Source organism: Ursus arctos, chromosome X (genome assembly GCF_023065955.2).
Source record: "Ursus arctos isolate Adak ecotype North America chromosome X, UrsArc2.0, whole genome shotgun sequence".
In the NCBI taxonomy this organism is placed as follows: domain Eukaryota; kingdom Metazoa; phylum Chordata; class Mammalia; order Carnivora; family Ursidae; genus Ursus; species Ursus arctos.
In genome coordinates this window covers 40948812-40962474 of record NC_079873.1, presented here as the reverse complement: position 1 = coordinate 40962474, position 13663 = coordinate 40948812, and the positions used below count along the sequence as shown (strand labels likewise).

The window sequence follows — 13663 nt, the reverse complement described above, 5'->3', positions numbered from 1 at the left end:
GGACAGCTAGGTAGTCAGAGGACAGAGCCAAAGGGTCTGTGGGGCCGGCCCACCCCCTCCCCCCTTTCCTTGCCTCCTCCCTCCCTCCACACCCCCACCCGTGCCGGGGTGGTTGGAGGCCCGGTCTGGAGTCCCTATCCTGCACCCTCCGCTGTGTCTGTGACGTCGGTAGTGCCTGTGATTGTGTGTTGCCATTTTGTCTGGCTGTGGTCCCTCCCCCTCTCCTCCAGACGCCCCCCCCCCTTTTCCTAGCCCTTTGGTATTGTTTGAAGACCTCCCCGAGGAAGAACAAATAGGATTAATTCTCCTCCCCTAAATAAACTCCTCAACCACCTAGTCCACCCGGCTCTGATTTCTCAGCGTGTCTTTTTTCTTGGGAGGGGGGAGGAAGAAGGAGAGGTGGGGGAGAGGCAGCGAGAGGAAGCTCCGCCCCTGACCTGCTGGACCTGCCGTTCAAGTCACCCCATCATTTTAGGTCCCCCCAGCCGCGTTAGGCCAAGCTGCAGCCTCTGTGCAGCCTCAACCTGTCGATCTTTCTAAGTCACGCTCTGAGTAGCCCTGCCCACTGCTCCACTACTGGCGGCTGAACGCCCAGTCTTTCTAGGGTTCGGTTCTAATTCTGGTCCACTAGCCACTCCCCTTCCCAGGCCCCGAGGAGCCCTGTCCTCAAACCCCAAGGGGTCCGACTAGGACCCCGATACTTCACAGGGAGACTTCCCCCTACCTACCCGCCTCGTATTCTTCAGACCCAGCTTTCTCGCCATTTCTTTTCCCCGCCCCAGCGGGAGAACTGGGAGACCCGCTGGGCGGCAAGGCAAGGAGGGGGAGCACTGGGGTGATTCGTTACCTCATTCATTCATTCCCTTTAACCCCTCCGTGGCTCCTCCCTGGGGCAGGGAGGGCCGGGAAGTGACTGGGATGTGCGTGATGGAGCTGGGTAGGGAGGAGGTGCCCTGTGCCCACGCTGAAAGGCCCGGCTGCCGACACCGCCTTGCCTAATTAGAAGCCCCCGCCCGGCGCCGAGTTCTGACGGCGGGCCGCAGACCCCCTCCTCCCAGCCCTGAGGCACAGCCAAGCCTGACAGGCGAAAGAGAGACTCCCAGCTATGGGAAAGGGATATCTAACTGGAGAGAGAAAAATGGGAGCCAGGGAGGGAAGGCTTTAAGATCTATTTCTCAGGACTTGGGGGGACAGGACAGCTGGGCCCGTAAGAAAGGGGAGGGAGCGGGGAGTGGGGCCTCGGAACCTGGCCAGTGACTTTAACCGCTTCCCCTATAAATCTCAAATAGTCCTGGCTCTGATAGGGTTTGGGAGCGGGGGCTGTGGGGATGGGAGCACCAGCTGGGACTGCGATGGGCTTGGGGATCATTCCTGGAGCACCCATCCGGGGAAAAGAGACCCTCCGAACATCACCAGTGGGGAGGGGGGGCAAGAGGTGGCTTTAACCCCTACTCCCAATAAACATCCAAGACAAACGGACATGACACGCCAACACAGATACCCTAGCGCCCCACTTCCAAGTCCCCCCTCCTCCACTACAGAGCCCGCAAGCCCTCGAATACCCCGTGAGAGGCCATATGTTACCCTGGGGCTCTGGGGGTCCTGCCTTCCGTGGCCCGGCTCCGGCCCAGGGCAGGAAGGCTGGGGAGCGCTCCGTTCTGGCGCTCCTGGGCTGCCTGCCCCTCACCTCGAGGCAGGGGGCGCCTTGGCCCGGGAGTGAGCGCAGGGCCAGGGGCGGGCCGTGCGGGGAGCGCTCCTCCCACGCTGGTGTCAGATTTACGGAACAGAGCTCCCAGGCCGGACGCGCGGTGGCCCGCCGGCCGTGAAGATTCCATCGGCCTGACCCTGCCCGGCTTGACCCTGCCCGGGCGCGCCATGTTCGCGCGTGGGTCCCGGAGGCGCCGCTCCGGGCGCGCGGTGAGCCAGATTCGGGGCAGCGGTGGGAGTTCGGGGTAAACTGAGGCCCAGGAGAGGGCGCAGGGGTTTGGGATAACGAGGAGGCACTCCAGCGAGGGTCTGGGAATCCCCGTCCCCAGATTCCCAGAACGGAGGGGCTGGGGCTGCTGGAAGCGTGCAGATCAAGGAAGGTGGAGATCTGGTGGCACCTGCCCCCTAAGCACCTCTCTGCACACTTCTATCAGCACCCCAGGGACCTGGTGGGCTCCCCTCTCGTGTGAATTCTGGGAGGTGATTCTGAGGGCCAGAAGACTGGATCCTGGGGTCCTGGGTTGAGCGAGGACCTCCTGAGCTTCTGAGGAAAGGGACTTCCCCTGTACCTTGGCAGAAGGTGATCTTAGGGGTGAGGTCCCACACTCCTGGGGTGCCTGAATATTAAGGGTCCAGGGATTGGGATGTGAGGGAAGAGGGCTTCCACGTTTCTACTTGAGTCAGGAGATTTCTGAGTTCCTAGATAGCAGGCTGCTCTTCCTTTGGAGGGGATCTTGAAGTGGGGTCTGGATTTGGTGGTCCAGAAAAGTGAATAGCCCTAGGAAAGGAAGGGTAAAGACCAAGGCTTCTTGGGGTGGGGGTTATTGAGTGGATCAGGGGCCTCCTGACATCCTGGAGGAGGGTCTCCAGTTCCTTGGTTATGAAAGGGGGAAGCCAGGGTTTGGGGGAGAGGCTGTTGAGATTCAGAAAAGAGGAGCAGGGTTCCTGTGGAGATCCCAAGTAAGGATGGGGCCTCAGACTCCTACCCTGTGGAACTGGAGTGCTGCTGGCCTCCTGGGTGGAGAAGGGGCCAAGCAAGATGAGGCCTGGGAGGAGACACCCAGATTAGGGACTCTGTGCTCAGGTGGGGAGAGTATTGAGTTCTGGGGGAGGTGTTTGAGGCCTGAAGGAGTCAGAGGCAGGTAGGAGGTATCCAAGGCTGGGTGAGGGGGAAGGGAATTCCCTAAAAAGGGGGTATATAGGGAGGTGGCCTCAGCTGCCCCGCCTCTACCACAGTTGTGTCCTCCTCCCCCGCGCTGCCGGCGCTGTCCCAGCCTGCCCAGCGCTGCCCTGGTGGGACAGGCCCCAGCGTGCGGTCGCGGGCCTTGGAGTGGAGAGGCGGGCATTGACTTCTCTCTCCCCGCCCCCGGGCCTCGCCTGGCCTCGCCTGGCCCCGCGTCTGCCCCCACCCACTTCAGCCTCCAGAGGCGGAAGATCCGGACCGCGGCCAGCCCTGCAACTCCTGCAGGGAGCAGTGCCCCGGCTTCCTGCTGCACGGATGGAGGTAGGTGACCATCCCAGGGCCTCGCCTTTGTCAGGGCCCCACCCTCAGGGGAAACCCCTAGAAGCTCCGGCCACACCCCTAGGCTTGAGCCGGGTCCACCCGAGCAGCTCAGTTGGGGGAGGAGCCTCACGCTCAGCTTCAGGGCCCCGCCCCCTGACTAGTTCCCAATTGTCCTGTTCCCAGGAAAGCTCCACCCGCTACACAGCCCCGCCCCCAGAAGTGTTGTCGCACGCCACTGAGTCCCATCCCTAGGGAAATCGTCAGTCCCAGGCGCTGAGCATTGTTCACTGACGTCCAGCGCCCCTCAGGCTCAGAACTCCTCTCCCAGACCCAGCGTCCTATCCTCCCACTGGAGCCCTGTACCCAAAACGTCTCATAAAATACCACAGACAGAGTCCACAGCCGGCACACTCAGGACCTACCCACAGGCTCAGAGCCCCCATGCGCCCACAAGTGCAGAGCCTCAGCACAGGCTAGAGCCCGCCTCTAGGGAAAGTTCCCCCACGACATCCAAAGCCAGTCCTGAGGAGAAACCCCTAAATTTATAACTCCAATCTCAGACTCAGAGCCCCACCCCTATTTAGGCCCACTGCCAGGAAAGTCTGACCCGAGTCCCAGAGATAAAAGTCAGAGGATGGCCTGAAGCTGGAGACCCCCACAGCCCCGCCCCTAGCTCACAGCCACGCCCTCCACTCCCGTCTCACCCACAGCAGTCCCACCCCCCCCAACCCCCGCCCCAGAGCCTTGTCCTGGCTCGGGAGTCCTTGGGTGGTAATATCTGCCTGTCCCTGCCCCTTAGTTGGACTTCCTTGGGCTGCCAAGGGGTCCAAGTGAGCTACCCCTTAATCATTGACCCCCATCCCGGCCCCCTCAGGAAGATCTGTCAGCACTGCAAATGCCCAAGGGAGGAGCACGCCGTGCACACGGTGCCTGTGGACCTGGAACGCATCATGTGTCGGCTAATCTCAGACTTCCAGCGCCACTCCATCTCCGATGATGACTCAGGCTGCGCCTCGGAGGAGTATGCCTGGGTGCCCCCTGGTCTCAAGCCAGAGCAGGTGACCAGAGGCTGCCACCCACTCTTGTTCCCCAGTAGATGCACGCACACACACACACACACACACACACACTCACTCAGGTAGAAACCTATTTCTGGGACAACACTAGACTGCGTGTATCCTTCTGACCCCTGTGTAATTTCACGGTGGTCAGCCCCTGACAATTCTCGGGGAATACTGAATGATCACTGAGTGGGTTGGTCAGGGCCTGTTCACCCCACTCCTATTCTACCCCTTAACTCATCTCATCCCAGCACTTCATTTGCCACATCTCCATTAACTGACTTGCTCAACAAATAGTTATTGAGCACCCACTGCATGTCAGACTCTGTTCTAGGCACTAAGGACACGGCAGTGGACAAAACACAAACAAAATACATGTGCCCACATGGAGGTTAAATTCCTGAAGTGAGCACCAGCTGGTAAACAAACCTGTAAAAATATGTCAGATGGTGTAAGGGCTATGGAATAATAATAATTTTTTTTAAAAAGCAAGGAAGGCGTGGAGGAGAGAAATCTTAGAATTGTAAATAGGGTGCCCAGGTCAGCCTCTGTGAAAATAAGATGTTTGGGCTTCCTGAAGGAGGTAAAGAAGTGCCACACAGATATCCACAGTTAGAGCTATCCAGGCAAAAGGAATAGCTGATGCAAAGGCCCTGAGGAGGGAGTGTGCTTGGCCCATGTGAGGAACAGTGAGGAGACAAGTGCTGCTGGAGCAGAGTGAGTGACTGGGAGAGGGGGTGGAAGTGAGGCCAGAGGTGGGGTGGGGGGCATGGAGAAGACTTTGACCTCTACTCTGAATGAAGGAGAAGCCACAAAAGGGTTGTGAGCAGAGAAGGGATGTGGTTTGTTTTAGGATTTAACAGGCTCCCTCTGGCTGCTGTGAGGAAAATAGGCTGTAGGCGTGAGGGCGGAAGCAGGGGGATTGTGACGGGGGCGGGGGGGGGGGGGCTATTGCAGTGGTCCAGTGACTGATGACAATGTTGGCAGTGGAAGTAGCAAGTGCTGGTCAGATTCCGGATATGTTTTGAAAGCAGATCTAAGAGGATTTGCTTGTGGGTGTGTGAGAGAGAGGAGTCAAAGATGACCTCAAGGAGGGATGAATTAACTGATAGGGGACAGGCCAAGGCAGGAGCAAGTTGAGGAGTAAGAGCATAAGTTTGATTTTGGCCATCTGGAGTTTTGAGATGCCTGTTAGAGATCTAGTGGCCATGTCGCCTGGCACTCAAGGGAGGTGTCACAGGGCAGGAGGTATGGATTTGTGAGACATTAGCCACGAAGTGGTATTTATCACCATGAGGTTGGATGTGATTCCCAAGGGAGTGAATGTAGAGAGAGGCAAGAGAACCAAGGATGAGCCTGAGGGTCCTCCCACATTTGGGGGTCAGCTAGTTGAAAGAAGAACCAGAAGGGAGGCAGAGAAGTAACAGCCAATTAGGTAGGAGGAAACTGAGGACAGTATTCTGGAAGCCAAGGGAACAAAGCGTTTCCAGGAAAAGGGAGTGATCAACTGTGTCCAGTCCAGCTGGATGAGGACTGAGACCTGAAAAATGATTTTAAAGGTGTGGACATCATCAATGACCGTGACAGCAATAGCTTTGGAGGAGAGACGGAAGGGGTGGGCGGGGAAGCCTGACTGGAGTCAGGTCTAGAGACAATGGGGGAGGAAGTGGAGGCAGCGAGTGCCCACAACTCTTTTGAGGAACTCTGCTATAAAAGAAAGAATGGGGGACAGCAGCTGGAGAGAAATGCGGGGTCAAGGCCTGAAGGAACTCGCAGCGTATTTGGGAGGCGATGGAAATGATCCAGCCTGTAGGAAGGAGAGGTGGAGAATGTCAGTAGACAGTCCCTTCCTATGACTTTAATATTCTCATAGAAGTAGAAGCCCACCATCCCACTGCATCCCAACTCACCCCTAGTCTCAGTTGTTCTCTCCCGTCCCCCATGTCGTCCCAGGTATACCAGTTTTTCAGCTGCCTCCCAGAGGACAAGGTTCCCTACGTCAACAGTCCTGGGGAGAAATACAGGATCAAGCAGCTGCTGCACCAGCTGCCCCCACACGACAGTGAGGTGAGGCGCTAGAAGACAGGAAGGGCATGCCAGGTGGTGGGGAGGGCACAGCCCGGGCAAATGCTAAGCAGCTGGAAAGAAACGCACAGGGCCAGAGAAGGAAAGGTGAGCTGATCTGACGTGAAAGGTCTGGACAAGCAGGGGCAGTTGGGCCGTTCCTCGGCAAAACCGCAGCTGAGCCCTGGGAGAAGAGGCGAGGGGTGGGAATTTCGGGCAGGAAGCCCCCACCTATAGAAAGGCCTGGAAGTAAACTCTACGCTTGTGGATGAATTCTGGAAGGGGAGGGGGCAGGCATGGTGGGAGGAGCCTGGAAGACCCTCCCACCCCAGGCACAGTACTGCACGGCACTGGAAGAGGAGGAGAAGAAAGAGCTCAGAGCCTTCAGCCAGCAGCGGAAGCGGGAGAATCTGGGCCGTGGCGCCGTGCGCATCTTCCCCGTGACCATCACTGGGGCCATCTGTGAGGAGGTGAGCCAGGGAGGGCCCCGGTGAGTGAGAGCCGTGCCTTTGCTCCAGATCCCGGGAAGATGAGGCCTGCCACTTAAGCCCTAGTGGTCTGTCTCTCATGTCCCCTCTGGTGGATGGAGTCGTTTCCTCACATCCCACTGTGAGACAAGGACTATGCCTTAAGGCCTCCCTGGCCAGCAAGATCTGTCTGTAGGGCCCCCTGGTGGGCGGGGCCTGTTTCTCAGCTCTCACCATTGAATGTGGCCTGTCTGTAAGGAGGCCCTGGTGGACCATCTCTATTAGCTCCCTCATCTCGGTGGATGTGAGGTGTGGGCTCTCTGGTCTTGTGGTTGAGACGTGTCCTTAAGAACTGACCCACAGTGTCAGGGCCTGTCTGTAGGGCCCGACGGTGGGTGGAATTTGTCTTCAAGGCCCCTCCCAGCTGGTAGAGATAGGCCCTAAATCCTACTATTAGGTTCTAAAGTGAGCTTTGTCACTCAGGTTCCACCCTGGGCCTGGCCTGTCTCTTTGATTTCCCCAGCTCCCGAAGGACAAGACTTGCCTTTAAGGCTACCCACGAATAGAAGGGGCTGTCTCTGTGGTTTCCCCCAGGAGTCCGGTCAGCCTCTAGGGGACCCTCCCGTGTAGGCAGGGCCTGTCTCGGAGTTACCCCACAGGTGGAGCTAGTCACAAAGGTCTGCTGGGGTAAGGCCCAAGTGGCACAGGCTGACCCCGTTCTGTCCGGCCATGCTGGTGGCGGCGTCTCTCTGTCGTCCGGCAGTGCGGGAAGCAGATTGGAGGCGGGGACATCGCCGTGTTTGCCAGCCGCGCAGGCCTGGGTGCCTGCTGGCACCCGCAGTGTTTTGTGTGCTCCACGTGCCGCGAGCTGCTGGTAGACCTCATCTACTTCTACCACGCTGGCAAAGTCTACTGCGGCCGCCACCACGCCGAACGCCTGCGGCCGCGCTGCCAAGCCTGTGACGAGGTTCACACCTCTCTGCCCAGGGGTGGGAGTGGAGGGCGAGCAGGGCCGGGGGCAGGCCCTTCTGATGGCCAAGGTGGACCGTGTTCCCCCCCCCAGATCATCTTCTCGCCTGAGTGTACCGAGGCCGAGGGCCGGCACTGGCACATGGGCCACTTCTGCTGCTTTGAGTGCGAAGCATCGCTAGGAGGGCAGCGTTATGTCATGCGTCAGAGCCGCCCCCACTGCTGTGCCTGCTACGAGGCCCGCCACGCTGAGTACTGTGATGGCTGTGGGGAGCACATTGGTGGGTGAACAGGAGACGGGGCAGGGGCACCACCCCACCAGGATTCTCCTCTATAGTCCATACTGGCAGTCTAGCGCCAGCACCATAGCCCTCTACCCTTCACTGCAAGTCCCTCATGGGTATCCCCCATCACGCTGTACTTTCTAAACCCCACCTGCATGACCCTAGGCACCACTGCGTATCTAGGCCCACTTCCAGAGATCCCTCTAATTCCCAGCCCCCTGGGGCTACCCTCTTACTCCCTCAGCCAAGGCCCAATGCCCCCAGACTCCCCCTATTCTCTAAGGACTCCTCCATCACCCCAGGTACAGTCCTACCTCCTAAGGCGCACCCTACCCTCTAAGACCCACTCCTTTCCCACCAAGGCCCCGCCCTACCTTCTAAGCCCTGCCCCCACCACCCAGGCCTTTCCTTCAGATCCACCTTCTACACTCTGTGCACCTGAAGCTACCTCTTAATCTCTAAGCCTGACCCACATCTCAGAGTCCAATGCCCACCCCCAGTCTGGGGGGGCGCCCTGAGAAAGAAAGAGAGAGACAAGAGGAGACATCAGCCTGTGTCCAGGAGAGAAAGGATGAGGAACCTTAGGGGAAGCCCAAACCTCGGTTTCCCTGCTTTCTCCAGAGAAGGGCACCCATTCTGGAGAGTGGGGAGGGAGGGTATCTTGGAGTACCCTGCCTCAGATTCCCTACCTCTTCCCAAGAAGGGCCCCATTTAGGATAGGCAGGGGATATGCCTGCCGGCCCTGCCTCAGTTTCCCCCCTCTTCGGTCCCCGCAGGCCTGGACCAGGGTCAGATGGCTTATGAGGGCCAGCACTGGCACGCCTCAGACCGCTGCTTCTGCTGTAGTCGCTGTGGGCGAGCCCTGCTGGGCCGCCCCTTCCTGCCACGCCGCGGCCTAATCTTCTGCTCAAGAGCCTGCAGCCTGGGGTCCGAGCCCACAGCGTCGGCGACCGGCCGTCGGAGCTGGAGCGCGGGCACGGTCTCTGCACCTCTTACAGCATCCACGGCTTCTTTCTCCGCTGCGGAGGAGGCGTCAGAGACCGCCACCAAAGGCACCAGCACGGAGCCAGAACCTGGTGAGCTAACCCTTGAGCCGCGCGCAGCCTCTTGTAGTCCCCCTCACCTCAAACCCCCCCCCCCACTCTCCCAGGCCCTTCACCAGCTGCATCCCTGGGCCCGCCCCCATCTCAGCACCGGCAGCATCTCCAGGCAGCATCTCCAAAGGGTGCTAGGCCCAGTCTCCAGCCCACACTACACCCCCTCGTGAACCCTGGCTCCGCCCCCTCTGTTACAAGGCCCGTTCCCTAGCCTGGACTTGTTCCTTCTTGAATCCACATTCTTCCTCCTTTCCTCCAAACCCCTGACCATCCGCTCTCCGCACCCAGGCCCCACCCCCATTCTATGGCAAACTTGGTGGGCTTTAGACGATGTCACCTCCCTTCCATCAGAAGCCACGCTCCCATTCCCTCCACGCAGAGCCTGCCCTGGGCCTCACGTTTCCCAAACTCCCCCACCTTGCTGCCCCCCTCCGACCCCTGCTCCCACTTTCCCAGTCCTGATGGAGTAAAGTAGAGAGAAGGCCTTTCCACGGGCCTCCCCTCGGGGCCAGATAACAGGGAGTTGCTCCATCTCTCTTTCCAGTTGCAGGCCCTGAGGAGCCCACCCACTTTCTGAGGGGCGCCCCCCACCGCCACTCCCTGCCAGAGCTGGGGCTCCGCAGCCCCCCAGAGCCACCCCCAGGACTCCCTAGCCAGCCCGAGCCGAGCCTGGAAGATGGTGCCTTTGGTCGCCAGAGCACCCCTCGTGTCAGCTTCCGTGACCCTCTGGTGTCTGACGGAGGCCCGCGACGGACCCTGAGTGCACCCCCAGCCCAGCGTCGCAGGCCACGCAGTCCCCCACCCAGGGCCCCCACCCATCGCCGCCGCCACCATCATCATCACCATCACCGCCGCCACTCAGGCAGACATCGCCACCACCAATGTGACTTGGGATCGGGGTCGGACTCAGGATCTTGCTCCAGCTCACCTTCTAGCCCCAGTTCCGAGTCGTCGGAGGAGGATGGCTTCTTCCTAGGGGAACGCATCCCGCTGCCCCCACATCTGTGCAGGCCCAGGCCTGCTCAGGACAATGCAACTGGAACCCCCAAATCCCCATCTCCACAGCTCCCCCGGAGCTCACGCCCAGGGATGCCTCGCCAGGCCAGAGACAAGAACTGCATTGTGGCTTGAAGGCAGTGTAGTCCTGGAGGGCTCCGTTCTCGAGTCAGTGTAGATGATCCTATGCCCCAGCCTAGGTCATAAATCCCCTTCCTCCTTCATCTGTTTGTGTTAATGAAGTAATTTAATATTTGTCATAAAACAGGCCTGGCTTCTTTACCTCCTTGCTCCAGCTGTCCCCCTCCCCAGTTGTCCCCCTCCTGATGCTTGAGATTTATCCACATTTGACAAAGGATTAATTTATTATTATCACATGTTCTAACAATCTGTTTATTTATCCCTCCACAGAACCACCCCCCACACTGAGGAGTTTATTTGGTGTGGGTCACAACTGGGGGCCTAGAATCTGAAATCTGAGGCTCCCTCCTCCCCTCATTTTTGTGGCTTAAGTGGGTGCACAGTCCAGGCAGAACAAGTGTCTCCTTTTGAGTATTGCAGAAGGAAGGGGGACAGAGGCACACCCATAAAGATGGCCACACCCAGGAGGGACTGGCAGGTAGGAAGACAGATTCTCCCAATAAAGGCACTTGTACTTCAATAAGAGACTGGGAGTTGGCTGGGAGTGTTGTAAGGGCAGGGAGGAGTTATTCCGAAGGAAGTATTATTTGCAGGCTTCAGAGAGAAATGAAGGGAGTTCACCTACACTGGGCCATCTGCAGGGTCTGCAAGTGAGGAAAAGAGAGGAAAGCATTGGTAGGATCCATATGCCCATTTTCAGACAAGTAATACTGAAGCTTATGGTATTTATTGGCACTAGAGCCATCAGTACCAATAACGGGGCATTCGTGCCCTTGGGAGACCCCTTTCCTACTCTCCTCGGAACCCTCGGCAACACCCCCCCACACACCAACCCGCACACTCACCAGTAGGAGCTGCTGTATGTCTTTGCTGCCGCAAGGGGAAGGTGATATAGGCATCATAGCCGAAGAGGCTTGTAGCAATTAGGCCCAGTACCTGAGGGTGGGGATGGGAGTGAGGGAAGCTAGATTAGGTGGGTCAGCCTACTCAGCCTCTTGCTTCCTCGGAGCTACCACCTCCAATGACTGCCATGCAGGGATGGTGACTAAAACCCCAGATCAGGAAGCCAGAGAGCCCCAGGGACAGGCCACAAGACTGGAATCTACCCCACCCTCCCTCCTCCTAGAACCTCTCAACACAGGGTAACCACATGGTGGCCCCACGTCAGTGGCACCATGCACACTGTACATGTGAGACAAAGTTCTAGCAGATGGTAGTCTCACGTGTTGACAAAGGGGCCGTCTCTTTGTGCTGTCCACAAAGGTCCCTGTGTTGAACAAGGCATGGCCTTTTACAGCAAATGATGATCTTGGGAAGAGAACCAGAGCCTGGGCCAGACGTTCCTGCAGGCTCTGAGAACAAGTGTGGCCTCCTACAGGCCGCATACTTTCTGCCAAAAGCAGAGGCAGAACAGGCCCTGAGACTCCCAAACCCCTCTGTCTTTGCCCTGGAGCTGCTTCTGTGGCTCTTACCCCTGCGATGATTTTGGAGTGGTTTCCTCCCTCAACAAGGACAACAATGGACGTGATCAGGTACAGGATGGCCGCTATGAGGGTTCGGAAGAAGTCCTGCGAGGCGTGGAGAGAAAAGGGGGAAGTCAGCATCCAGAGTTACCAGGACCGTCCCAACTGCCCGGGCCCCTCCTTAGCCTTCCCCTTTCTCACACTCCAAGGCCAGTTGATGATCTGTATCTTGGTGTGCAAATCGCACATGTAGATGACAAAGAAGATAGCAGCAAGGATCATCTCGACCACCGACAGGGAGGAGTATCCCGGTGTGGAGGCACTGAAGCAGATCAGAATGACCAGGCACAGTATCTGGAAGGAAACGACAGGGGGAAAGGCCCCCCCCCAATCAGCTCCCAGGGCTGAGGGGACTGGTTTAAATTGGAGGTCTCAAATTCCGATGATGCCTACCAGGACTGGAAAGGTGACAGATATTAACAGCTAAACGTTCACTGTATGTTCATTGTGTCCCAAATGTTGTTCTAGGGGCTGTACAAGTGTTAATTAATCATCACGATAACCCAATGAGCTGGGTAGTTAGTATCTTTATTTTATTGATGAGAAAAGTGAGGCACAGAGAGGTTAAGTGACTTGCCCAGGGGCACCTAGTAAGGGGTAGAGCTGGGTGCCTCAGTTTCTCCCCTTTTCCCTTCCTGCATAGGGGCGAGCTGCAGGGAGTGGTGCCGCCAGGTGTTTGGTGAGCACTTCGGGCGCCAGCTTCACTGCCTCGACAGGGGCGGGACCTGCGGTTCCCCCGGCAACCCCTTTGGGAAGCGGTGAGAGTGACACCGGAGGGGCAGGGCTCTGTTAAAGGCGTCGCACCCCTTTTACAAGTGAATCAAAGGCGGCGCCCACTTTGAGGGGGGTGCGAAACCCGGGCTCCTGAGCAGCCCGAAGAGCTAAGGACCTCCTGCCCCACCACAGAAGGGCGAGGAAGAACTGGTAAAGGGCGGAGCGCCCTACCCCGTAGGACCAGGGCTCAGGGCCCCACCCCAACAGGCCCCGCCCCTGGGCGCGCAGCCAGCCCGCCCGCCAGTGCCCAGGCCGCGCCACGCCCTGCCACGGGAGGCCCCCCGCCTCCTAGCCCCCTGGGGTCCCTCCGAGGAGCCCACCGATGTGTCCACGCGGTCTCCCTCCACAGGGCCCCTCATATGCGCTATGGGCTCCTTGCGTCACCCCGTGGCCCAGCAGCTCCTGACCACCTTCTCCAAACCCCACTGGCTCACCCCGAGCCCCTGGTTTCGGGCCTCCACCACGAACCCACCCACCCGCGCCCCACTGCGGAGCGCCTCTAGGCCCGGGCCTGCCTCACCCGGGGCCTCTGGGCTCCGCGTGGTCCAGCCACTCCACCCTGCCTTTGCCCACCCGCCTGTCCCGGGACGCTCACAATCTCAGCAAACAGGAGAATTCCCTTTCGGGTGCGTGAAAAGTTGGTGCAGGCGGCCCAGCAGCCGGGGGCCGAGAGGCGCTCCGAATCCGCCATGGGGTGGGCTGGAGTCCCTAGGGGCGCGGAGTAACTACTCGCTTGCTCGCGGATTCGGGGACGCTGCACACCCTGCCGTCTTGCCCGCCGTCTGGCCGGGAAGGGGGCCCCCGGGGCGAAGGAGTGAGTGAATCACCTCGCGGAGCAGAAGCGGGCGGGGCCGGAGGGGGCCGGGCCAGGTGGCTGCCGCCCCGGAAGCCCCTTTGCCCCGCCTGCCAAGGATACTCCCCTCCTGGCGCGTAGCCCCCAGGGTGCCCCACCCCCGGGGGCGCCAGGCTTTGAGGCTTGGCAGTTCGGGGTACCATGTGCGGGAATGACGAGACCCTTTGCGCTTTCGGAATAGGAATGCCTTCGGTGCTGCCTCAATTCAGAACCTCGGGGATCT

General features: G+C 59.0%; 2 protein-coding genes across 2 annotated transcripts; one reads left to right on the top strand and one right to left on the bottom strand.

Moving 5' to 3' along the window:
* The first annotated feature begins 1763 nt into the window (after nucleotides 1-1763).
* PRICKLE3 (prickle planar cell polarity protein 3) lies at nucleotides 1764-10414 on the top strand. The gene is made up of 9 exons (XM_026513419.4): nucleotides 1764-1917; nucleotides 3126-3211; nucleotides 4086-4269; nucleotides 6226-6339; nucleotides 6669-6806; nucleotides 7567-7770; nucleotides 7867-8053; nucleotides 8833-9132; nucleotides 9698-10414. The coding sequence occupies exons 1-9, from the start codon at nucleotides 1876-1878 to the stop codon at nucleotides 10282-10284; spliced, it is 1842 nt and encodes a 613-aa protein (XP_026369204.1). The 5' UTR covers nucleotides 1764-1875; the 3' UTR covers nucleotides 10285-10414.
* An 86-nt stretch (nucleotides 10415-10500) lies between these two features.
* PLP2 (proteolipid protein 2) lies at nucleotides 10501-13425 on the bottom strand. Its single transcript, XM_026513420.4, has 5 exons — nucleotides 13183-13425; nucleotides 11955-12107; nucleotides 11763-11858; nucleotides 11136-11226; nucleotides 10501-10934 (listed from the first exon to the last, which is right to left on the bottom strand). The coding sequence occupies exons 1-5, from the start codon at nucleotides 13276-13278 to the stop codon at nucleotides 10912-10914; spliced, it is 459 nt and encodes a 152-aa protein (XP_026369205.1). The 5' UTR covers nucleotides 13279-13425; the 3' UTR covers nucleotides 10501-10911.
* Nucleotides 13426-13663: the final 238 nt, after the last annotated feature.

What these genes read in the sequence shown, in the direction of transcription:
- PRICKLE3 (XM_026513419.4), top strand. Translation starts at nt 1,876, where the DNA reads ATGTTCGCGCGTGGGTCCCGGAGGCGCCGCTCCGGGCGCGCG. An exon ending in CTGGTCTCAAGCCAGAGCAG is followed by an intron (nt 4,270 to 6,225) that starts GTGACCAGAGGC and finishes ATGTCGTCCCAG; the next exon opens with GTATACCAGTTTTTCAGCTG. An exon ending in TGCCCCCACACGACAGTGAG is followed by an intron (nt 6,340 to 6,668) that starts GTGAGGCGCTAG and finishes CTCCCACCCCAG; the next exon opens with GCACAGTACTGCACGGCACT.
- PLP2 (XM_026513420.4), bottom strand. Translation starts at nt 13,278, where the DNA reads ATGGCGGATTCGGAGCGCCTCTCGGCCCCCGGCTGCTGGGCCGCCTGC. An exon ending in TCATCAACTGGCCTTGGAGT is followed by an intron (nt 11,859 to 11,954) that starts GTGAGAAAGGGG and finishes CACGCCTCGCAG; the next exon opens with GACTTCTTCCGAACCCTCAT. An exon ending in ACATACAGCAGCTCCTACTG is followed by an intron (nt 10,935 to 11,135) that starts GTGAGTGTGCGG and finishes CCTCACTTGCAG; the next exon opens with ACCCTGCAGATGGCCCAGTG.